Genomic DNA, 24,860 nt, shown 5'->3' on the forward strand with positions numbered 1-24,860 from the left:
CGAGCTTCGGGTCAGGCTCTGGGCTGACAGCTCAGAGCCTGGAGCCTGCTTCAGATTCTGTGTCTCCCCCTCTCTCTGCACCCTCCCCTGCTCACACTCTGTGTGTCTCTGTCTCTCCATAATAAATAAATGTTAAAAAATAAATAAACATTAAAATAAAATTTAGAAGTTTGTCATTTTATTGTAGATGCATTTTTTTTCAATATTTTCCTTTATAATCTGTTTTTACATTGTAAAAAATCTCTCCTGACCTTGAAGGAAATACGATAGCCTTTTATATTTCTTTCTAAAAATGTTTGAAGTATTACTTTTCATATTTAGATCTTTAATTCATACTGAATTGATTTTTTTGTGTATGATGCGCAGAAGAGGTCCAATTTCATTTCTTTTCCTTATGGTAAACTCATTTTCTTAGCACAATTTGCCAAACAGTGATCATACTGGCCCTCCCCACTCCCCCCAACTGCAGCGCTTCCTCTGACATAGCCACATTTTAGGTATGGAGGCCAGTTTCTGGCTTCTCTGTTGGATGCCTGCTTGTCTGTCTTTGGACTTACATCGGACTGTCTTATTCTCTCCATTTTATTCTTCAGGGGCATCTTGACAGTTCATCATCGGTGGTTTTATGGGTGTTCACTATAAAATTCTTTCAAATTTTCTGTATATTTGAAAATGTTCAAAATAAAATACTGGGGAAAGAGTGTTGTGGCTTATCTGGCCTTTGCCCTTTTATCAAGATACAGTTTTTATTTTTAAAAATTTATATTTGAGAGAGAGAGAGGGAGGAGACAGAGAATGCCAAGCAGGCTCTGTGCTGCCAGCGCAGAGCCAGACATGGGGTTGGAACTCACAAACCATGAGATCACACTGAGCCAAAATCAAGAGTAGGAAGCTCAACAGACTGAGCCACCCAGGCGCTCCAGGATACAATTTTTAAAAGGTTCAGATTTCAGACGAGGTAGTTCCCAGCAGCCACAACCTTTGGGAGAAAAGGATGAGTTTTAGGACGTGTGGACCTCTCACATTCCTTTAGGCATCAGAAATTGTTAGAGATGAGGCAGTGCTGCTCTAATATCGCGCTCATTTTACTACCCAGGAAAGTGACCTGCCTGAAGACCCAGCCTGTGGGAGCCACTGAGGAGCTGTGTCTGCCCTGCTTTGTCTAGGCAAGCACCCCGAGCCCCTTGCTCAGCCCTTTCAGGACCCTTCCCCCATCTTCCTCCCACGCCAATGTCTGGTTCTCTGTCTCCTGGAGCTTGGTCTGGAGGAGAGCTAGAAACCCAGGAAGGAGGGGGTTGTGACTTGACCAAGGCCACACCGTATGACCGTGTAACCGTTAAGGCTGGCGCACAGCAAGGGCTGTCCCTTGTTCTTGCCCTTCTGGAGCCCTCATCGTGCCTCCGCCTCCCCTTGCAACCAACTTTTTCCCTCGGTCTCCCCTGCTCTGGTCTCGGCAGGTCTGACAACGGCCACAGGCGGTGACCGCTAACTCTCTTACTTCCCACCTCTGCACAGACCTCTACCCGGGCTCCGCCCCATTCCTGCTTCCGCGGCCGCCGGCGCCTGAATTCTCCGCCGCCACCAGGGGGTGCGCGCGGCCCAGTCTGAGCGCTGGAGTCGCAAAGAACCACCCCCATCCTGGCGCCCCGCCCCGCCCCGTCCGGCCCCGCCCCCGCCCCTCCCGGCGCCCCGCCCCGTCCGGCCGCGGCCTCGTTCCTTACGTTCCCCACCCCCTCGCCCCCCAGCGCCCCGGACCCCCGGCTCCCGTCTCGTCTGCTCGCAGGGTCCGGCCATGGGCCCCGCCGCTCGCCCCGTTCTGAGGTCGCCCCCGCCGCCTCCTCCGCCGCCGCCGTCGCCACTGCTACTGCTGCTGCCCCTGCTGCCGCTCTGGCTGGGCCTGGCGGGACCCGGCGCCGCGGCGGACGGCAGCGAGCCTGCGGCCAGGGCGGGGCGGGGCGGGGCCCGCGCCGTGAGGGTGGACGTGAGGCTGCCGCGGCAGGACGCTCTGATCCTGGAGGGCGTCAGGATTGGCCCCGAAGCCGACCCAGCACCCACGCTGGGCGGTCGCCTGCTGCTGGTGAGCGCAGCCGAGCCATCTGGCTCCGCACCCAGATCTGGCCTTCATCCTGGACCAAGCCCTAGCAGTGCAGCGCCCCCTCCCCAGGCTGCCCAGGCCCCAGATTCCGGCTTCCAAAACCCGAGATCCAGATGCTCTCCCCTTCAAACTCGCTTCCAAACCCTGGCCTTGAATCCTCCGTGTGTCCCCTCTTCTTCCCCCTCCTCCCTCTGCCCATGGTCCTTTGCCCCACAGATGGACATCGTGGATGCTGAGCAGGAGGTGCCGGTAGAAGGCTGGATTGCAGTGGCATACGTGGGCAAGGAGCAGGCGGCCCAGTTCCACCAGGAGAGTCAGGGCAGCGGCCCGCAGGCCTATCCTAAGGCCCTGGTTCAGCAGGTGCAGAGGGTGTAGGTGGCAAAGGGGGCTGGAGGAAGGGGTTTCAAGGCATCTGCTAGAGCCAGACTACCATGTGGGCCCCTAAGGAGCTTCCAGAGAAACCCTGGGCCTGGGTGAGGCAAGGGCCCCCAGTTTGTAGAACTGAGTCAGTGGAAGCAGGGAGGTGGGAGGAGGCCAGAGAGTCAGGAAACTTCATCAGGTTCTGAGAGTATCAGATGGGGAGTTCCTGCCCAGGGTCTGGGGGCAGGCCCTTCCTGCTAGGACCAGGGAAGGCACAGAATCATTGGAGTCCCACAGAGCATCTGGGGGAATGGCAGGAGGAATAAGAGTTTCTGCCCTTGACCTCAAAGAGTGTACAGCCAGTCTGTTCAGAGGAAACACCTGGTGCAGAGCCACCAACTAAGAACCCTGTCGTGGGTGGTGAGGCAGGTGTGTGGGCAGCGTGCCTGCTAGCTTCTGCCTTTGTCCCCTTGCAGATGCAGAGGGCGCTCTTCCTGGGAGCCTCTGCCCTGCTCCTCCTCATCTTGAACCACAACGTGGTCCGAGAGGTAAACGTGTTCAGGCAGTGGGGGTGTGCAGGCCAGGGAAGAGGGGACCAAGGCCTGCTGACCTTCTTGTCCATTAACAGCTAGACATATCGCAGCTTCTGCTCAGACCAGTGATTGTCCTCCATTATTCCTCCAATGTCACCAAGCTACTGGAGGCACTGCTGCAGTGAGTTGGGGTTTGGGTTCCAAAGGACTGGGCCTGGGAGCCTGGGTACTGAGGGGTCCCTGAATCTGCCATGGTTCAGAGGTCTCAGGACCAGGGATTTTCTTGTTGACCTTAAAGCTATAGTCTCTTAGTCTGAAAAATGGGTGAGGGGACTGAAAGAAGATACCAAGGCCTGGAGCAAAGAGACAGCTCTAGGGACAGAGGGGAATTGGCTTCAGCAAGGAGGAAGCTGGATTCCTGATTGACGGGTTCTTTCTGGGACTTGCAGGCCTCCCTGGCCTGGCTGATACAAGAACTGGAAAAACCAATAGCCAGGAAGGACCTAGAAGCCAAAGCAGAAGGGCTGTGGGAGGATACTTGGGGGTATCCTTTTTTTTCTACAAGGCTGGGGTGGATGGATCTGGGCCTCTCCTCCCAAGAGTCCTTCCGTCTGGCCCCTCTGTGGCTTTCCCTTCCAGGAGGACCCAGGCCACAGCTGAGATCACCAGCGGAGAGTCCCTGTCAGCCAATATCGAGTGGAAGCTGACCCTGTGGACCACCTGTGGCCTCTCCAAGGATGGCTACGGAGGATGGCAGGACTTGGTGTGCCTGGGAGGCAGTCGGGCCCAGGAGCAGGTGGGTGCCTGGGGGGAGGAGACTCAGGTGGGGCCGCACACATGCCTTGTCTCAGATCCTGTGGCCTCTCCTCGCCTTGGTGACCAGGAGCACTTCTTCCACCTCCCAGGGCTGAAATGAGTGTTCATTGACATGGTGGGTGCTCTGTGCAGTGCCTGACCAGGCTCATGCACAGTGTCAACTACTATTGTCATGTTATTCTCCCGCTCAGAAGCCCTCTTTGGCTGCCCATTGCCTACAGAATAAAGCTCAGACCAGCGCTCCTAATTACTCACCTATCCTTTATTTTCTAGCTTTCTCCTTATATTCTGCATCCTGTGCCATTTACTGGCCTTCACACATACCCTGGTTTCCTGCCGCTAGGCCTTGCCCATGCCTGCTCTTTTTCTCCGTCTCCATATGTCTCTGTCTGCCTGCTTTCTTTGGAAAGTTTCCCTCACAACCTCCGCTCACTGTTCCTCTCTCCTTCTTCTAAATCACAGCAGCGCCTTGTCAAGCCCTTCACAGGGTTCTTAGGACAGGCCATCCTGTATATGTGTTGGGGAATGGGTGTCTCCTGAAGGCTGGGGCTATGTCTTACTTATCTCTGGATTTCTCAATGCTTGGCATCGAGAGGGTTCAAAGGTATTCCATCCATAAGCATTTCTCGAGTCCCTACTCTTTGCAGGGCAGGCATGTCCTGGTCTCCTGGTGGGCAGCCTCCGGTAGATGTTGGTGGATGTGGACCATGCGGGGCAACTTCAAGTCAGGCAGACTTGCAATTTTAGCTGAGTGATCTCAGGCTGTGTGTTTAACTTCTCTGGTCTCATATCCCTCGCTTGTGAACCAAGGCCAGCACACAGCCACAGGGTTGTCAGGGAGTCGTGTACATAAAGCTCGCAGTGGGCATGGAGCAGATGGGCAGGTGCTGCTACCCTGAATATGTTCACTGTTAGAAGTTCCTGAATGAGTTAGCAGTCATCAGATAACTTTTGAGATCTTAGGACACTTAGGGCTCCATGAGAAGGGCTGTGGAGGGTCCAAAAGACCTGAGACACCTGGGCTCTGACCTGAAGGGCTCAAAGATGAGCAGGGCTCTCTCACACAAAAAGGCCTCTGCAGTTCAGCCCAGCTTGTGGTATTTACTGTTTGAGCAGCAGGAACTGAACCACAGTTCTGTGAAGGGAAGGAGCAGCCACTGGGACTGGTAGAATGGAAGGGCTTTCTGGAAGAAAAGGGAGCCCCACCGTATTTCCCCCTGGAGGGCAGCCCACTCAGACCTGTGGGTGGGGCAGACATTTGGTGAAGGGCTGTCAGATGAGAGGAAGTGCCTGTAGAAAGACTGGAGATAGGGAAGGGGCAGGCTGGGCAAGGGGCCTGGAGCTGGGAATGTACGCAGTCTTCAGGTCAGTCTGGCTGGTACAGAGGGCAAAGCTGAACAGCCATGCTGCTGGCCACGGTGGACCCATACAATTGTTGGCTAGCCATGATAGCTGAGGAATCTTAAGGGTAGCTGAAGCCAGCTCTCAGCCCCAACCCCAGGGCCTAGTCACCATCCTTCCAGCTTCAAAATCCAGAGCTACAGCACCCGTGTATCAGAAAGGTCAGATGAACCACTCCCTTACTGCTCGGATGGACAGACCCTGCCCTCCCTCCTCACCTGGGGGTCCCTAAGATGGGCTGAGCCTGGGGAGGCTGGTCTCCAGCCTGCAGCAGAGCTCCAAGGCGGCCATGCCCTCCACCCACCCAGTGCTCACAGGCTGCTCCAAAGCCTGGAAGTCCAGGTTCCACCCTGGAGAGCTTACATTGCAATGGCCATGGAGTCCTGCCACGTGTCAGTCTGGCTCAGCAGGGTAGCTCCAGCCCTGGGCTCCAGCCCTGGGCCCCATCTGGGGAGGAGATAGGCCATGGCTGTCCCTCTGCTGGGTTGAGCACCGAGCTGATGGTGGGCATCGGCCCTTGGGACACAGCAAATGCATCTGAGCTCAGCCTAAGGCGCTGGGGAAAGCTTCCTGGAGCAGGTGCACAAGGGAGACGGACACAAAGACCACAGGGGAGAGGGTGAGGAGTGGGAAGCTGGGGCTCACTGACATCTCTTGATAATGGTCTCTTGGGTGCCACCACTGAGCAAGATTAACATCTTGTGACACTAGTGACACCGAGCCTTATCCAGAGTGGTGTTCTCTTTTGGTAGCAAATCATTTCTCGGCCTCTCTCCCCCAACATGATGATAGTTGAACTTCATTGTTGGCTGAGGAAGAACATGATGGCAGAAAGCTACTAGGAATGCAGAAAGCTTTTAAATGAATGCTTTCATTCCTCCTAACATATCCAAAGACCCTGTGAAAAGGTGAGCCTGTGTGGGTGAGCTGGCTGGAGTTTGCTTACTCTGCTGCATCATTTCCTGAGCCAGCTGTTTTGTAGTCAAAGTCCAGCTGCCACATTGCTGTGGGGGGAGTTCAGTCAAAGTCACTGTGTGCCCCAGAACTCTGAGGCCCTAAGGGGACTCTCAAAGGCTGAGGCAGGTCAGATGTGGTTCCCTCCCACCAGCAGGACCACCAAGGGCGGCGGCAAGGAAGTACACACTAAAGAGTGTGAGGAGGGCTTGGCTGGGCAGGGGGAGGCAAGTGGGAGCATTTGCTTAGCCCTGGTGGTCAGGGAGAGCTTGGGAGCAAGGGACTTCCAAAGGCATTAGCCAAGGGAAGGGGTGAGGAAGAACAGGGAACATGAGGAGAAGCAAGGAACAGAGTGGGTGAAAGATCTAGGGCCTTGTCAGAGGGCTGCTAGAGGAGTTTGGGTTTTCTCCTGAGGGTGGGGGCAGGGGGTGGGGGCATTGCAGGGAAGAGTGTCCAGCAGGGGTCCTCCATGATCAGTTTGCAGGTGAGATCCTTGTGGCTGTGGGAAATGGGCTAATGAGGCTTGAGCAGGTCACCCAAGGAGCTGGGGGGTGACCACCCAAGGAGTGGGACGGAGGGAAGGGATGCATGAGACTCCTAAGCGTGAAGCCACAGAGGACCATGTGAATGTTCTGCCCACACGGAAGTGGATAAGTGATGGCGCTCAAGAAAGTAGACCAGGAGAAGTGTGGGTTAGGGATTGGGATGGGAAGGTGAGCTGGGGAGGGGCTGGGGAGTCTGTAAGGCTGCCAGAGAGAAGCTTCCAAGTATGCAAAACATACTGAGTTTGTTGCCCAAGAGAGGCCTGGGCTGGGGACACATGTGGGTCCCCTCAGCTGCTGGACGAGGAGTTGTGTAGACAGCCGGGGGCAGACCCTGGGAGCACACAGATGGGAGGAACAGAGGCTTCAGAAGAGGAAGCCAGGAGCCTGCAGGGACACAGTGCCAACGGACCTTACCTGCCTGGTCCTTTGAGTGGATTTACTGTGGGAAGAGTGTGGAGTGGCCCCAGGACCCCTGACATTCTACTCCCCTCTCCAGAAGCCCCTGCAGCAGCTGTGGAACGCCATCCTGCTGGTGGCCATGCTCCTGTGCACAGGCCTTGTGGTCCAGGCCCAGCGGCAGGCGTCAAGGCAGAGCCAGCGGGAGCCCGGAGGCCAGGTGAGAGCCAGCTCCTGGGAGCCCCGGTGCCCCAGACCTCCAACCTACCTTTTAACTGTGTCTGCCCTCCCCCAACAGGTAGATCTGTTCAAGCGCCGCGTGGTGCGGAGACTGGCATCCCTCAAGACCCGGCGCTGCCGTCTGGGTAGGGCAGCACAGGGGCCCCCAGAGCCTGGTGCTGAGACTTGCGCCGTGTGTTTGGACTACTTCTGCAACAAGCAGGTTAGTGCCCTGGGCAGAGGCCAGCCATCAGCTGACCCATGATGTCTCTCACTCCACTCCTGAGAGACCCCAGAACCATTCCGACTGGGCCCTTATGCTCCCAGCCCCCGCTATAATTAGGAAAGCAGAATGGTGGGCGGGGGATAGGCCACAGGATTTTCACCATTTCCCCAGCTCAGGTGGGGGCCAGGCATCCCCACTTGGAGGCTTGACTCTGGGGCCTGTACTCTTGCCTCACCCCCTGCAGTGGCTCCGGGTGCTGCCCTGTAAGCATGAGTTTCACCGAGACTGCGTGGACCCCTGGCTGATGCTCCAGCAGACCTGCCCTCTGTGCAAATTCAATGTGCTGGGTAAGCACCAAGGGTGGGGACCCTTGGCTGGCTATATACCTGCTTCCCACCTGACCCTTCCCTCCTGTTTTTTCCTCCTCTCCTGCAGGGAACCGCTACTCAGATGATTAGCTGCCGCAGCTGGGTCTCTGCATGTGGGCAAGGGACCCTCTCGCCTGCACCCTGGCCCTAGGCCTGGGCTCGTGGAACACAACAGCAGATGGACGGGAAGCTCTGCCAGTGGGAGGAAGGATAGGGGCCTCCCCTCCTGGGGGGCAAGGCACCCCATCATATTTGTACTGGGAAGGAGGGACCACAGCCCCCAGTTAAGGATGCAGGGTCTGGACCTGCCAGTCAAGAGGGAGAAGCCACCTTGGGGCCCTTCTCTGCCATCCTGGCGTGTCTGTGTCTGCCCTCCCCACAGACAGATCCCATGACCCTGGGTGGGAACCCTGGAAAGAGGGTGTGGGGCAGCGCAGCTGTTCCCAGGGCTCTGGCGGCTCTCTGACCTGCCTGTCCAGGTATCCCTGGGGGCTGAGGCTGCAGTGGCTGGCCAGGCTTTATGCTTATTTATTGGGGTTTGGGTTGTGGGAGGAGCTGTCCAGCCTTGGGGACACCTCTTGGTCAAGGCTGTGATGGTCAACCCAGAGAGGCCCCTCCACTGATACTGCCCTCAGCCCTTGGACACTGGGAGCTATGAGTGCTACTGCCTGTCCAGCGGGGTTCCCTTCCCAGGCCTGGCTGGGATCAGAGGCCTCAAGAGCCATCAAGTCCTGTGCTTCTTGGCCGGGCTATAGGTTGCCGCCCAGGATACTTGAAGCTGCAGGATAAATGTGGTGCATCTTTTAGGGGCAGCCGGTTTTTTTAGATTTGGGGTAGGGGGGAGGTTTAATATTGAAGTAAACATGGATATATTTTAACATAAGCTATCAGATTTGTGTGGATGTTTTAAGACAGAAGAGTCACTTTGGGCTCTACTGTGTGGGAGGTGGATTCTAAAATGGGCCCCAAGATCTCCCAGCCCTCCTGAACATCCCCTGTTATAAACCTGCAACTATGAGTCTAATGGATTTAATTCCCATGATTAGGTTATGTTATATGGCACAGTTGACTTTAAGGTAGAGAAAGTATCCAAGAGGGCCTAACCTAACACGAGAGCCCATTAGAAGCAGAGAGTTTTCTCTAGTTGATGGAAGAAGAAGAAGTCAAAAGTTGAAGCAGGAAGGGCATTCAATGCATGAGAAATTCTCTGTTGCTGACTTAAAGACAGAGGGGGCAAGGAAGACAGACAGCCTCTAAGAGCTTAGAGTGGCCCCTACTGCCAGTGGCCAGCAAAGAAGTGGACCTCAGTCCTATAGCTGCAAGAATCGGAATTCCTCCAACAATCAGAATGAGCCTAGGAATGGGTTCTTTCCCAGAGCTGTCAGAAAGGAATGTAACCTGGCAGATATTTTGATGTGAGTCTTCTAAGATCCTGAATGGAGAACCCAGCCACAGGGCCTGGACTTCTGACCTACAGAACTGTGAGCAGAGGGGAGCTGAGCTGTGACAGGTCCTCCCCCTGGGGCCCATGCCTCCTACCTCAGGGATTCCACCCCAAGGGCTGGCTCTCACCTATAAGGGACAGGGCCAGGGCATTCCAGGACCGCCGGGCTCCACAGAAGCTAGAGTCGGGCAGACAGTGGCCATGCCAGTTGAGCTACACACATGGCCCCTCTCAACCCTTCTCTGTAAATTGAGGCACACTACGTGCTGGCCTCCTCACCAGGATAAAATGTCACAGGAAGCTGAGAGTGCCTACCCTGAGAAGTCCTCGGTAAGGCCTTAGAGCTTATCCTTCACTGATGAGGTAACTTAGGGCAGGCTGGAGGCTTCGTGAGGAAAACTGGACCATGGGCCTGGTGTGGCTGGTAGCATCTATGCCCAGGTCTTAGGAGACAGGCCTGGGAAGCCAGGGCTTGCTGGGTGTCTGATTAGATGAGGCCTTGCCCTGCCTTCTAGGAATCCAACCTCCTGGATTTAGAAAACGCCTACATTTCTTGAAGGTGAACAGATCCTCGGTAAAAGGAGGGCTGCCTTTCTTGGGTCCTTAATGTCCTCATCCCAGATTCAGAGCTGGGGCAGGAGGTCCCAGGCCCAGTCTGGGGCTGGGGAAGGCTTCCCTGCCCTCTGCCTGCTTCTGTGAGCCCAGAGCCGGGACCCTGTTCTCTGACACCCTTCTGCCTCATACATCCTCACTGGGCCTACCTTGGCAGCTGCTCTCCTTCCCTGACATACCCCCTACCCTGACCTTGCTCTTCATTGGTAGGAATCACCGACTCCACATCACCCTTTTGCCCTTGCTGTGGGCCTTTCACCTGGCCCAGGTACTGGAGCTTCTTTCTGTCCTTGGTGTGCCCTCTTCTCCCATTGCCCTGTCAGGACAGAGGCAGGTAGCACCCATTTACTGAGGGCCCACAGTGTGCCAGGCCTCTCCTGGCAGGTGACCTGCATGACCGGGGACTAGGTGGTCCCTGCCCAGAAAGGGGAAGGAAGGGCTCTTCCCCTGGCTCAGCCAGGCCTTTGAGATCAAGGTTGCTGTGGGCAGATGGCCAAGGCTTTATTACATTGAGTGGGTTGCCAGACACCTGCCCTCTAGCCCCACCCCACAGCAGGCTACGTGGGCCGCTCCTGGGGCTGATGTGCAGGGCTGGCCTGGCGTCGGCCTGGTGACAGTCTCCTCCTCAGCCTGGCCAAGGCCCGGATGGGGTTCTGAGCATAGTTGGTCGAGTGGGTCATGTCCTCCAAGGAGGGCTTGCTGGACCGGCTGCAGGGCTGCTGAGGTGGGGATGCCCGGAGCTGGCACGGTAGGGTCCTGCCCGCACTGGCTGTCCTGCTGCTGGGCAGGTGCTGCCTGTCCGGGGGCCTGAGGGAGGACCGATGGCAAGATCCCCTGTGAGTGAGGGGGACCAGCCCACCTATCTGCCCCACCTCTGGCAAAGCCTTACTCACCCTGGGGATGCGTTCTGGGCCTGGGCCAGGGGCGCTGCTCCGTGGATGCCCTTGTTGTGAGGGGCCCAGAGCTGGTCCTGTGGAATCAGCTGCAAAAAAAACCAATGTCAGAAAGGCTCAGGAAATTCTCTGTACTGTTCAGAGAGGGTATCATCACCATGGAGGAGAGGGAGGGCCCAAACCTGTACCCACACCCTTCCTCTGAGGGGCAGGGTTTGGGAAGCCTTCCAGGGCTACCCCAGCTGCAGTAAGTGTGGGACGTTTTGCTTTCTGACAAGCTCCAGGTTGCACTTGAAATAAAGGTACCAAGGACTGGAGGGGGAAATTCGGAGCTGGCAGGCACTGTAACACTCTCATGCCTGCTTGAAACCTGTGTAAGCCACGTGATGAGGCAGGCTTTCAACAGGTTCCCAGGGTGGGGTCTGAAGACCTGCCAGTTAGGTACCTCCTCCAAGTCTCCAAGGGTCGTCCCTCTCAGGTTGGGGAGCCAGGATGCCCACCTTAAGGCCGCCCTGCTGGGCTACTTCCCGGATTTTGGACAGCATAGACCGGAGCCGCCCATTCTCCTCCTGCAGGACCCAGATGCGGATGTCGTTGGCCTGCACCTGCCTCTCCATGTCGTCTGTAACATTGCCGGAGCCTATGGAGATAAGCTCTCTGGTACCTCACCCCAACCCGTGGAAAAGGACCTCAGAGGGCACACATGCCAGCTGAGGTATGGCTTGGGTTGGTGGCCTGGCAAGCACAGGTGAGCTGAGCACAGTCAGTGAGTGCACTGAGCCTTCCACCTCATCTTCCTTCTCCTGAGGCCTTGTCTCTGTTTCCCACCCCTACTTGCTGGGAGGTGATTGCAGCATTGTAGAATCTGACAGCTGGGTGGGACCTCCAGCTCACTGAAGACTGTAACTAGGCAAGAGAGTGAATCTCTGCCAAAGCCGCCTGTTTTCAGAGGGCCAGAGAGACAGTGAGCTGTCCAAAGTCACACAGCCAGCTCTTCTTGGGTATGAGTCACAGGAATTCAGCAAAGACGTTCTTTCTCACCACTTGGGGGATGGAGGTTTCTTCTCTGACTCTATGAACCTGAGCAAGTTGTTGCTTGCTGTGGTTCTCAGTTTCACGGTTTGTAAAAGGGCTCTTGCCCGCCTTGTGGGGCCGATGAAGGGACAATGGAAGGGCCTGGAACACAGTGCTCAGGACCACTAAATTGTGGATCTTCCTGGCAGCCTTGCAAATGGATTCACCCCCATCCATTTGGGTGAGGGCTGGAGGGGCTGGAATGAGAACCCAGGTTGCCTGGCATCCAGTCCTCTGCTAAGATGGGTAACTAGCACTCCTGTGCCATGGGCTGCATGACACTGGACAACTGGGGCTGTACCCCTGGAGCTGGCTCCGTGGTGTGGTTTGGGGAGACACCAGGATGGGGGACACGAGGAAGTTGAGCAAGGACTGGCATGTGACATGGTAAAGAACACAGGCTGCGGTGTTACAACTGTACATTGGACTCAGCTGTGTGACAGTGGGCGGTCACCTCACCTCTGGGCTTCTGTGCCCCCATCTACACAGAGTGGATGATGCACTGTGTGTCCTGGGAGCTCGGTAGGGGCCACGCTGCAGGCTGGGGAGTTGCAGACCCAGTGTCTTGCCCAGGTGAACCCTCAGCTGCCCGTCCGGGCCCTGATATGCCCTTTCCACCACCTCTGGGTCCCTACTTGGGATCTGGGCCTCGATGGGTCTGTGCAGGTCTGGGAAGGCCACCAGCAGTCGCTCCCGCTCCCTCAGCTCCACGAGCTCCTGTTCCATCCCCGATATGGTCAACTGCAGATCTGTCGTGGTCTGCTCCAGGCTTTGCTTCTCCCGCTGCAGGCTCTGCAGTAGCTCCTGGGGCAGGGAGAGCCTCATCTTGTCCAAGGAATGGCTCCTGACTCCCCTGGGGACACCCCCTTCCCTTCCAGACAGGGGACTGGCCCACAGGCACTCAGCTGGCTGGATACCCTCTGGTGAAAGGGAAGAGCCATCCCACACCCTTGCCTTGCCTGCTCCCACCTGCTGGGCCAGGAGCTGGCTCTGCCCCTGCTCCCTCTCGCTCCGTACATTCTGCAGCTGCTCCTCCACGTGGGCCCGCTGGGCCTCGGCCTTGTCCAGGCTGCCCCGCAACTCCTCACGTTCCTGGTCCAGGCTGTCCAGCTGCTGCAGCAGGGCTCGCTGTTTGGACTGCAGGGACTGAGCCGGGGTGGGCAGGCGGGTGAGGCCCAGCCGGCTGGTACAAAGAAGGCTATGGTATCTTTGACCCTCCAAGCCCTCTCCCTTGTGCCCTGCCTGTGTAGAGGGGAGGCTGTGCACAAGCATGCAGAAGAAGGGGCACAGGGAACACAGCTGTATACCCTAATGTATACCCCCAGGCCAGTCAGGGCCAAGAGTCCCAACCTGCAGACCGCTGCCCCTTTGTAGAGCAGTTGGCCAATTCATTATCAGTCTCGCCCCCTTCTTTACAGTCACAGTCTCCACTCGGAGAGGCATTCTGGGCAATATGCTTTTCTTCTTCTCCTTAGGTCTTCAGTGTCCCATCAGCCCATGTCACTTGGGACCCACATTTCCTGACACCCACTGAGTGCAAAGCAGGAAGAACCAAAGCTGGTCCGTTCTGAGTCCTGGCTCTACCTCTGGCTAGCTGTGCAGCTTTGGCAATTTCCTTAATCTCACTGAGCCTGTTTCCTTATCCATAAAATAGGGACATGACAAGAGTATCTGCCTCCTTCTGTTGTGATGAGGAATAAGAACAATAGGGCTCCAGAGGCTGAAACCTACCATCTGGATCACTACACACACCTTTTGCACGGTGACCATGACTGTTTGCAGGGCACTGAGAAAAGCACCTGCTTGCAGTTGACAGGCTTTCCCATACTGGGCCATGCCTGATGCTGGGGACTTCCACCTGGGGTCTTAGCTTCCCAAATGAGCCTCTGAGACTAAGAACAGTCAGGACAGTCCCCAGACCTATCCCTTTCTCTAGGTGGCAGGTTACTTGCTCCCTCAGCCATACTCTTGAGGGTTCCTGCAAGGCCCCAATGCCGAGGGCACAGCTGTATTCTGGGCTTCGGCTCACCCTTGCCCTCCCTATCCTTCCTCTGACTGATGGACTAATCACCAGCCCTTGGCATCCAGTTTAAAGGCCACTTCCTCCCAGAAACCATCCTGGACTCCCACAGGCAGATGTGCCTGTCCCTCTGTACTCCTGCAGTACTTTTCCTGCCCCTGTTAGCCATCTGGCAGCAGAACTACGGTGGCCCAACTGCTTGTCCTCACTGGGTGGGGAGCTCCTCCAGAACAAGGACTCCTTTGGCTATATCTGTTCCTGGATCACTGTTTCCCCAGGGCCCAGGGCTCAGGGAAAGGCTCAGACTCTTGGTAAAAATCAAACAACCTGGGTGCATGCTGGGGAGTAGGTACCCTACACGGATAACCCCCCACACCCCACCAATGGAGCTCTCTCTTCCTGCAGCCCACGTTGCAGATACCCTCAGGTGCTGGGGGCCTCACCTCTTGGTGGCGGACCATGCTGTCAACTCGGGCTTTCTCCTTGTCCAGCTCTGTGCTGGCCCAGTGGATCTGCTGGCTGGCCCCATCCAGCCGCCCTGCCAGCACCTGCACCTGCTCCTCCAGCCGGTGTACCTGCCTCTCAGCCTCTGCCCTGCGCTCGGCCTCCTCTTGAAGCTGCCGGGCCTTGGTCTCTGCAGGATTGGGTGGGCATGGGAAAGGGTAGTGCAGGGAAGCCTGGGTGCAAGTCCCTGTGCTGCCTCTGACCCGGATGGGACCTGAGGTGGGGTGCGGAGGGGTCTCATCTCTGGGTCTCAGTGTCCTCAGCCACAAAATGGGGCCCTGAACACTGCCTGAAGTGGGTTGTGAAAATAGAAGGTGCTCTTTGGGCGGGAGGTGGCACCCCAACTCTGGCCATCACCCAACAGCGTGGCCAGTCAGGCCCACTCTCCTTGTGGTTCCCTTTCTCTGCCCCAGAAGCCCAGGGGACAGAGATGGAGGGTGCTCATCCTGCTGCACCACCGAGCACATGGCACGGGGTTCAGGGCCACACGATGGGACTCCTCACCCACAGCCTGCATGGACTCCTGTTGCTGCTTCAGCTCCATCTCCAGGGTGGCCACCTTCATCCTGAGGTCACTTGTTTCTATGGCAGCCGAGAGAGAGGGGTCTTTCAGAGGCTCCCTTGGCCCCGGCCAGTGCCTTCACACCCAGTGTACCCTGCAAAGCAGTGGCAGCTGTTGCCGTGCAGAGGGGCTCCCTGAGCTTGTAGAAGCTCTAGGGAGATGCCAGGAGGCCTGGGCCCCCATTTACCCTATCTACTGGCTGACTGCCATGCTTCTATACCTCTCTGGGCCTTAGTGTCCTCCACAGAGGCAACAGGCTGAGAAAAGGCAGTGGCTTGCCCAAATCCGTCAGGCCACACTGCATCAGTGGGTGCTGGCCCATTTCTGGTGCCATAGCTGTACCTTTGCCTGACGGCTTCCACTGAAGCCAAAGAGGCTGCTCTGCTGGCTGGAGGTGCCAGGGGAGTAGCTCTGCCAGGAGCTACTTCAGCGACACCAGAGTGAGTGGATTAATTCCCTGGCTCCCTCACCCTCCTATGGGGCAGCTCTGAGGTGCGTGTTCTATACCACCAGCTCCAGTGTTCCCCGTTGGGATCAAGCTCCAGTTGCCTGCAGTGTCACCAGCTTGATGAGTTGCCTTCCCTCTGTGTCTCTTGCCCACTCCTTAGCCTGGGTTTCTTTACACCGACTACTGATACCTGCAGCCCTGTTTGGGGGCCGCTTCTGGGAGAGCCCGCGCTAAGGCCATAGCAGAGCCTTGGGCACTAAGGGTCCGGGGTCTGGGGCACAGACCTGTGAGCAGTTGCTGCTTGTTGCGCTCCCACTCCACCAGGTGCTGCGCGGCTTCATCTGCCTGTCGCCGCCGTTCCCCCTGCTCCTGCTGCAGTGCCTGCTCCAGCTCGCCCACCTGCTTCCTCAGTCCATCCTTCTGGCCCTCAGCCTCCTCCAGCTGGGCCCTAAGGGGCCCAACAAGCTGAGCAAGGGCCCCCACATGCTTACTGAGGCGTGTCAGGTCTTTGCTCTGCTCTGCCGCCCAGTGGCCCATGGTGGCGGCCGGCAGCGGCCTGAGCCCCATGTTGTCCTGCACCAGCTGCTGGAACTGGCCTAAGGACGAGGGCAAGTTCTGGCTCTGACATAGGCTGATGACCATGTTGCCCACCTCCCGCAGGCTTCCCTGGACACTGATGCATGCATCACAGGGCACCAGGGCCGTCTCCACAGTCTGGGAGTGGACGCTCCTACTGTTCTTGACGGTCCTGGCTGGACATTGCAGGGATACTCTGGCAGGGAGGCTGTCTGGCTCCTGGCAGGTCTGGGGCGAGCCCGGCATTGGGGAGGGGGGCTTGATGAACTTGGCAGTCACAAATTCAGGGCTCCTGGCTGGCTCACCCTTGGCTGTGGGCTTGGAGGTGAGGATCTCCCCTTGGTTTACCCTTTTCTGTGGTCAGGAAAAGAAAGGGAAAGCAGATGAGGGAGACAGGCCTGGAAGGTGACCAGTTTCCTGGGGATATTGTGACAGCCTCTCCTGATATTCAGACCCTCATTATCTGACACCAATGTGAATGAGAGAGAGAAACTTCTCCTTTCTACTGCCTCAATTTACCAAGCCAAGGCCCCTTCTCTGCTGCCCCCTGCCCTAGGCTCCGTGTAGTTACATGCATGGCATTAGGTGTCTAACAGTGAAGCTGCAGCTGCCAGTTACTGGGGTCTTGCCTAGTGGACTTGCTTGCTGTCAGGTCACCGTAGCTGCTCAGAGTTTTCCTTTCCTCCCTGTTTTCTTTCCTCCCCCGTTTCCTTTCCTCCCCTTCACTGGGGATTTGTGAAGATTACAAGATAAGCCATAACAAATGGGGCTAACATTAACAGTATTACCCAACAATGCCCCGAGAGGTAGGAATTGCTATTATTCCCACTGTACAGATGAACAATCTGAGGTTCAGAGTAGGTAGGGATTTTCCCCAAAGTCCCATGCATAAAGAGCAGAGCCAGGTAGCCCAGACATGACCCCTGAGGCCTGCATTGCTAACTGCGTACTGTATTTGGCATTGATAGGAAGGCTCCAGAGTTGATACTATCTCCTTCAGGAAGCACGGGGCCAGCAAAGGATGTGGTACACACATGGTGTGCAAGGAAGCTGGGACTGCGGCAGGTATGAGGGTGGCCATGGTTGGGGAGTGGGGGGGAGCCAACCCACCTGTGGGGCTGCCTGCTTGTAGAGCATGCCCAGCCTCAGTAGGCTGTTCCAAAAGCACCGCGCTGTGAGCCCCACAGACATGCAGCGCCCCATGGCCTGGGCAGAGGGCACCGTTTGCTCTGAACCAAGGTTCTCCAAGTAGCTGGCACAGCTCTGAAGCAGCAGCAGGAGCCTGTGGGCAGAGACGGGAGGGTCAGCTAGGGTAGAGTCTGGTGCAGGCATGCCTACATACCATGCAACTAGCAGCCTCTGGCTCTGAGGACTTAGAGGGCCTTAAAATGTGCTCTACTGGACCAGCTTCAAACCCAATCCAAGAGCCACTTCCTCTAGGAAGCCCTCCCTGAGGGCTGCGCTTGGGGGCCTCTTCCAGGCTTCCTGGGTAACAGCACTGCTACCTGGCTGTTCCCCACTACACTGGGATGCTCTGGGAGACAGGGTCTTGCTTCAGTTGTGCTGTGAGTGCTCGGAAGGTGCTGGGTGGGTGGCTGCATTACATCACATGGCTCAGAGCCTTCACCTTACAGAGGACAGAGCAGAGACTCTGAGAGGGGAAAGGGCCTGCCCACAGCTTCAGGGCAAGCATGCAGGGCAGGCGTGCCCTGGAGTTTCCTGATTCTAGTCAGGGTCTCCTGCAGGGCAAGCTGCTCCTGTGACATGGGACACATGAAGACAGCTGGGTGTCTATGTTAACCTCAGTGTTCAAAATTAGAGTCAGGCTACTTTTAAGGAAGAGAGGCATTAGAAGGATGAGCTTGGATCTGCATGGGAACCAAGCTATTTTAAAGGAAGAGGAATTATGTTTACAGAGCATACTGGGCAGGTAAGCCACCTTCTCTTGTTCCGAGTGCAGAAGGGTCATCCTAAACCCATCGGGGCCTTGGGCAGAGAAGGCCTGGGGAGGATGCACCAAATGCCTCCAGGTCCCACCCCTTTCTAGGCCAAGGTGTCTTCCTCTGTGAATGGGGACAGCTGTGTCTGCTGCAGGGCTGGGCAGCACTGGCGGGGTGGGGGGGTGGGCAGGGGGAAGAGCCTGGAAAGAAGACAGAGCATGGCCTTGACAGAGGGAGTGGAGAAGACATGTCAGCAACAGCTTCCCCAGGGGCATAGGTAGACTGGGCCTTGATGGATGAGTGGGGCTTGGCCGGACCAGGAAGGGCTGGGCAGGGGTGCTCGAGCAGAGGGCACAGTGTATGTAAAGGCACAGAGAAAGGAAGGTGTGTTCTGTGCTTATCCGTGTTTAGCCTTTCACAGGCTCCAAATAATGCTTTCATACTGGGGGTTCTTCTAAGTGGTTACCCTGGCTTCTCTGTCCCCAGGCAGGTCATCCCCAGACCGCTGGTGTCCTTGCCTGTCAGGCCCCCATGACTTCGGTACGTGTATGGATTTGGAGCACAGGGAGCCTGGGTTTCGGGCCCCAGGAAGTGGAAGCCTGATGACCATGTTACGTTTAATGATAGTGTGGAAGTGGAGGGGCTTCAGGGCAATCTGCTGGCCTCTTCCCAGCAGGGCCAGAATCTGGAAAAACATATCCCATGTCTGACCTTGTGACACAGAGAATAGCATAGCCCACAAGACACCAGGAAAAAGAGCCTGGGATGGAAACTCTGAGCAGCAGCCGTGGTGTCCCCAAGGCACAGAAACCCTGAGGAGGCAGCGACGGCAGCTGGAGAGGCAGTTGTTGTGGTGGGGTCGGGTGGGGGGGGGAGGTTGCTGGCAACCCCCTGAGGCAGGCACGATAGGAAAGTACAGCACGTGACAGAAGAGATCACTATGAGGGCCTTGAACTGACTAGCCTCCTGACAGGTACTCAGTTAAAGGTGATTATTGTCACCAACATTATCCCTGCTGAGGGGGATCCCAAGGCTGGTCTACTGGTTTAAGGGGCAGATGCCAGCATCCTGAGATCACCAGGTTTGGTGGAGGCCCTCACCTGTCGATGACCAGCTCCAGCAGAACAGCATGGGACAGCTGCGTGAACTCGGGGTCACCTGGCACATGGTCATAGTGCTCTAGCAGGGCCACCATGTCCAGGTCGCAAGCCACACGGTCAGGGAACTTCCAGGAGGGGAAGCGCACAGGCCCAGCACGAGAGAACACATCCACAATGGCGCCCTGTAAGTCGGTGAGGTCCTTGCGCAGGCTGTCCATGCAGGACTGGCTGCCCAGCAAGTGTGCCATCCTCGTGGCTCCTGCTGAGCAGAGAGGATCCCCGTTAGCCAGAGCCATGTGGCTGCTGCTGGAGGAAACTTCCTAAAACCCCGATCTGCCCCATTCTTAGGCCGAAAGTCCAACCTAGACCCTGGGGAAAAGTCTTTCCCAGGCCTGGGTCATGGGCCCTTTGGTACCTGCTGGTGGGTAGACTTTACCAAAGTCCCTCTCATCCCCCCAACGCGATGCCCACACTGCCAATTCCATAGCTCCAGGAGTCCCTCCAAGGGCCCAGGTGTGCCAGACCCCTGCTAAAGGCTGGGCAGATACAGCTATGAACAAGTACCTATAGTCCTTCTCTCCCTGAGCAAACCACTGAACAGGCAACTGACACCTAAAAGAGAGTGGTAGTTACAGGGTGACAGGAAGGGCTGGATCATGCTGGGCCACTGTCAGCTCCTGCCTGGACAGCTGCAGCATCTTCCAGCAGGGCTGCAGGTCTGATCCCTCCAAGTGACGCACTTCAGCTCTAGAGATCTGGGCCAAACCCGACCCGAGCATGTCACACCGGCCAACACCCCCTCAGGACTCCCTTGGGAGAAAGGCCACCTCTGGCCACATCTCCCCCACTGCCATACTCTGCGTCCCAACCACCATCAGCTCCAAACAGCAGTTCAAGTGCCAGCACTCATTTCTAAACCTGGGTCCAATCTGTCTCTCTGTCTATATCATGCTTTCCCCATTCAATTCCCATCACCCCGCTAAGTCCTCTCATCCTTTGGGCTTCCTGGATATCACCTCCTTCAGGAAGCCCTCCCTGACCACCCTCTAGGGCAAGACACCAGTAAAAGTGCTCAAGCAATAATAAACATTATTCTTGTGATTACTATTATTAGCAGTAGCAGCAACAAAGACCATCCTTGTCTGGAGCCACTGCCTGCCTTCTATATGTCCCCTTTCCCCCTGCAGCCCATACAGAATGCTTCTTGTCCATCTCTGGAATCTGTGGACATCTGAAGAAAGTGACAAATGGTCCCGGGTCCTTGACTCAGAAGGTGGAGAAGCATGACACTGTCCTGCCCCTCCAGTGGCTCATCGCATGCCCTGCCAGTTTCACCCTCTTCCCTCTGTTCAGAGCTGGGCAGCCCTGGTTCTTCCCCACCCTGCAGCAGGGTCTCTTGTCCTTTGTGGGTTTCTTAGCAGCAGAAAGCACTTCCTTGTACCATAGCTCTTCCCTTCCCTGCATGGGCTGCTTGGGCAGTATTTAGGTCATGGTTGGTTTCCCTGATTCCCAGCAAGTCCAGGCCTGGTACAGAAGTTTCTCTTCCTCCAACCTATTTCTACCCCAACCTCACTCATCTCAGAAAATGGCACCCCCACTATGTGCAACTGGACACTTCCTTGTACTCCCTTCCTTTACCCTCACATCCAAGCGCCTAGTGCTGCGAATCCTGTGTCCAGACCACACTGAGAACCCACCACGGTGTTCGTTAGTGCTGCTCCACACCCCATCTTCTCTCTAGACCACCACCACTGCCTCCCTTAGGAGTCACCCTCGTCCCTCTGCCCAGCACCACCTCGTCCATTCATTCTGTATATGGCCAGAGTGATCATTTAAAAAGCAACTCACCCCCCAGCCTAGAACTCTTGAATGGCTTTCTACAGCATAAACACTGGAACACTTCCTTGGGCTCTGCCCCTGTGTGGTCTGTTCCCACTTCAGCATTTTACCATCCAGAATGTGCCCTCACCTTCCCACACTTTCTCTAGATAAGACACCTTCCTTCAGGTCCCGAGGCCAGGTGAGTTCACCTGTTACACATTCTCAGAGCACTCTGTTCTTTTCCCTCCCAACATACGCCACACTGGCACTGAATTATTATTTGAATAATTATTTGTAGTTAGCAGTCTGTTTCTCTACAAGTGCATGGACTGTCTTTTAAGTTCACTGTGGTATGACCTGGCCACCTGGGCTGAGAGACCTGAGGGACTGCTTGTGTCCACAGCTCCTGGGATGCTCAAAGGCACCCAGAGGTGATTCCTGAGGGCTGAGCTGGCCTCTCTGGCTTCCCAGAGGACTTGGGCCCTGTCCTCACCTCTGCACAGGTGCCTGCCGGTGAAGCTGAATGCCTGAGTATGTCTGGCTGTCAAACTAGCCTGTGGGCTCTGGGGTTCAGGGTCAGAGGCTCATCCGGGTCCCTGGCTTCCTATATCCAGTGCAGGGCTGGCCCCAAGTAGCTCTTCAGTGTCTGGGAATGGATGAAGGCAAGAGTGAGTGAGTGGGCACTCAGCGAGACTTCCTGGGGTGGGGTGGGGGCAGGGAGGAGCCTGTCCCAGAAGAAGAAGAGGGTGTCCCAGGCTAGAGGAATGAGAGTGAGGAGTGAGAGAAAGCACATGTGGGGCCACCTACCTTGAGCCTGAGCACAGAGGTTGTACTTTAATGGTGTTAGGCCCTGACCACAAGGACCTAGTGTGTGTTACTTCCTGAATCTGCCTCCTTTACACAGGTGAGGAACCTGAGGCTCTGGAAAGTTAGGGGATTAACCCGAGGTCACTCAGGGAGCTAGGATTCTTGAGTCCAACATTTCTGCTCTGTCTTCAGGCCATGCTGCTTCTAGAGCAGCACTGTCCAAAAGAATTGTAATGCTAGCCTTATATGGGATTTTACATTTTCTACTAGCCATAAAAAAGTAAAAAGAAACAGGTAAGTTAATTTTAACTATATATTTTATTTAACCTAATAAACCCCAAATACTCTCACTCCAACATGAAATCAAAATAACATTATTAAGGAGATTATTTTACAGTCTTTTCCACATTTGGTCTCAAAATCCAGTGTCTATGTGACACAGCACATTTCAATTTGGACCAGCCACCATCTTCAAATGCACCACCACATGGACTGGTGGCTACTGTACTGGACAGTACAGGTATAGAGGGTCACATCCTGTGTGTTCACGAAGCAAATGGTGACTGAGCACCTATGAATGCTGGGCACTGTGTCAAGAATACAGACAGAGAAGGACACACAGAGCCCTGTCCCCAGGGACCACCTCTGAGGACCCCTATGGGGGGCAGGTCTTTGGTGTGTCAGTTCTGTCAGTTCCACCCACGGGGCAATGAGTATCCACCCTACAACACTCATAAACACACTGGCCCACATCCTGCAAACTCATGTTGCCGCGGTGACCGCCTCTGGTGAGATATTGCCACCTGTGAGATTTTATTTATATCCCCAAGGAATGAGGCAGAAACAAACAAAAAACAGACTGAAAGATTCTGGGTTTCCTTCCTGGAATGGGAGGGAGGAAATAAATAAGGCAAGCAATCCCATCCTGGCGGGAGGCATATGCAGGTGGCAAAGCACCTGGAACTCAGGAGCTTGCTTGTGAAGACATCAAGAAACACTGACCTATGGGGCGCCTGGGTGGCGCAGTCGGTTAAGCGTCCGACTTCAGCCAGGTCACGATCTCGCGGTCCGTGAGTTCGAGCCCCGCGTCGGGCTCTGGGCTGATGGCTCAGAGCCTGGAGCCTGTTTCCGATTCTGTGTCTCCCTCTCTCTCTGCCCCTCCCCCGTTCATGCTCTGATGCTCTGTCTCTCTCTGTCCCCAAAATAAAAATAAACGTTGAAAAAAAAAAAAAAAAAAGAAACACTGACCTGTTCACCCTCAAATAACTATAGCTGCCATCTGGGATCATTTGAGATACCAACTCCTGAACTCTGGTTCTGTTAAGTAGAACAAATGCCAAAGCATCAGTAATATGTGAAAGGAAAACAACACTGAAAAATATCCAAGGTTACCACCCGTCGTTTTCTTCTGAACACTAGAGATTTGCAGTTACAAACGTGTTTTGAGAACCACTTAGTTTTGTGTCAAGTGAAGAAGCATTTGACATGGGCTTTCTCTGTAATTCCTGGGTCTTGAGTGGAACCCTCAGCCTGAAGCTGCCAGCCGTACTGACTGAGATCATATAGGTGATGGCACTAATTGTGCTAACATTGCCCTGAGGAAGGAGCAGCAGCTAACCCTGCCTCTGAGTTCCCTCATGCTTAAGGTGGACTTTTGACTTGCAGAGAAGGGAAGGGGCCTTTCTTCCACTCCCATTCAACATGAAAGCTCTTTCCTTCTCTGAGCCATAGGACCCTACCCCTCTGGTAAAGATTATGCCCACCTCTGGGGTGCCTGGGTGGCCCAGTCTGTTAAGCGTCCGACTTCGGCTCAGGTCATCATTTCAGGTCATCATCTCGAGGTTCTTGGGTTTGAGCCCTGCGTCAGGCTCTGTGCTAACAGCTCAGAGTCTAGAGCCTGCATAGGATTCTGAGTCTCCCTATCTTTCTGCCCCTCCCCAGCTTGCATTCTGTCTCTGTCTCTCAAAAATAAATAAACGTTTAAAAAAAAAAAAAAAAAAGATCTTGCCTACCTCCTGGCCAGTGCCCCTGCTGAGATTCAAGGTCATCAAACACTTTGGAAATTCTAAAACGAGTTGTCAGCCTCTGACTCAGGATTGCTAATTGCCTGGATCCCTGGGGATAATAAAGGACCTGAATGAAGACAAAGGAATAAGTAGCTGCACTAGTAAAGGAACAAGAATGGGTTTGGATTTCCACTCCACCAACTCAAAACTTCACTGTTCTCATCTGTAAATAAGTTGCTATAAGAAATAAGTGATGTAAAGCATGTAGTGTTTGGCACAGGGTCAATAAATCCTAGCTATCATCGTTCTACATTAATAATAACAACAATGACATAAACCAGCTATGGAGTGTGTGCGTGTGAGAAAGAGGGCTGGGGTAAGACACTTGGGAGGGCATCTCTTCCTACCCGGGCTCCATTTCACAGGTGAAGAAACTGTTAAACTATCCAGACAGGGCAAAAGCCGGCCCGGATTCAGGAGCTGGGAGGGAGGGGTGACGGGACAAAGACAGTATCTCAGGAGAGGAAGTGGAATAGGCGGGATTCGAGGTGAGCCTCGGGGAAGCTAGGGTCAGCAGGAACGCACCTGAAAAGGTATTGATTTGAGATGGTCTGTGGGGCTTGAGGGCGGGACTATGGGAGGTAGAGGGTGGAACCTAAGAAAGGCAGTCCCACGGGAAAAGGGACCAGTGGGAATTAGGGCTTGGGACTTGGGAAGGGGGTATAGAGGAGGTGGACCTGAAGCAAAAGAGGAGTTTAAGGGAGAAGGAAGGCGGGGTTTTCAGAAGGCAGCCTCGAGGGGAAGGGGCTCTCCAAAGGGACAGGCCAATGTGAGGGAGCGAGGAACCCACCTTAGGACTAAAGGAGAGGGGAGCCAAGGTCGTGAGGTGCGGGCGGAGAGTGTCCGGAGGGTGATATAGGACGTCTCCCCAGTCTCCTGCGTTGCAGCCTCAGCCCCAGTGTCTGGTCGGCTCATGAACTGTCCCCTGCGCGCCTGCTGCTCCCGTGATCGCCTACAAATCCTAGCCTGGTGCCCCGACCGCTGCCATGGCAACGGCGTCTCGCGCCCGCAGCCCTAGGAAAAGGGCAGGAAGTTGCATCACGAAGAAGGGGCGGTCCCGGAAGTGCGTCAGCCTCTCCT

The 24,860-nt window shown here is 55.5% G+C and overlaps 2 protein-coding genes across 17 annotated transcripts; one reads left to right on the top strand and one right to left on the bottom strand.

Annotated features, from left to right (window-relative positions):
• The first annotated feature begins 1,700 nt into the window (after positions 1–1,700).
• Positions 1,701–8,796, top strand: RNF215 (ring finger protein 215). Of its 2 annotated transcripts, XM_025933573.2 has the most exons (9): positions 1,706–2,077; positions 2,312–2,455; positions 2,932–3,003; positions 3,084–3,169; positions 3,628–3,784; positions 7,201–7,320; positions 7,399–7,542; positions 7,790–7,892; positions 7,981–8,796. In XM_025933573.2, exons 1-9 carry the CDS (start codon positions 1,793–1,795, stop codon positions 8,001–8,003), a joined length of 1,134 nt encoding a protein of 377 aa, XP_025789358.2. In that variant the 5' UTR covers positions 1,706–1,792; the 3' UTR covers positions 8,004–8,796. The 2 variants fall into 2 exon arrangements, with proteins under 2 accessions (XP_086538211.1, XP_025789358.2); XM_086682085.1 differs by having other exon boundaries at positions 1,701–2,077; positions 7,201–7,542.
• A 1,649-nt stretch (positions 8,797–10,445) lies between these two features.
• On the bottom strand, positions 10,446–24,843 carry CCDC157 (coiled-coil domain containing 157). 15 transcript variants are annotated; one of them, XM_086682073.1, is made up of 15 exons: positions 24,571–24,843; positions 23,727–23,829; positions 22,963–23,031; positions 21,715–21,828; positions 21,401–21,553; positions 19,087–19,345; positions 17,157–17,328; positions 15,755–16,400; positions 14,965–15,042; positions 14,400–14,590; positions 12,906–13,082; positions 12,572–12,740; positions 11,363–11,502; positions 10,863–10,951; positions 10,446–10,776 (listed from the first exon to the last, which is right to left on the bottom strand). In XM_086682073.1, exons 6-15 carry the CDS (start codon positions 19,332–19,334, stop codon positions 10,527–10,529), a joined length of 2,160 nt encoding a protein of 719 aa, XP_086538199.1. In that variant the 5' UTR covers positions 19,335–19,345; positions 21,401–21,553; positions 21,715–21,828; positions 22,963–23,031; positions 23,727–23,829; positions 24,571–24,843; the 3' UTR covers positions 10,446–10,526. The 15 variants fall into 15 exon arrangements, with proteins under 15 accessions (XP_086538199.1, XP_086538204.1, XP_086538209.1 ...); XM_086682078.1 differs by lacking the exon at positions 23,727–23,829; XM_086682083.1 differs by lacking the exon at positions 21,715–21,828 and having other exon boundaries at positions 12,906–13,073.
• Between the last annotated feature and the right edge of the window lie 17 nt (positions 24,844–24,860).

This window comes from Puma concolor, chromosome D3, assembly GCF_028749965.1.
Source record: "Puma concolor isolate L17-30 chromosome D3, mPumCon1.1.hap2, whole genome shotgun sequence".
Lineage (NCBI taxonomy): Eukaryota > Metazoa > Chordata > Mammalia > Carnivora > Felidae > Puma > Puma concolor.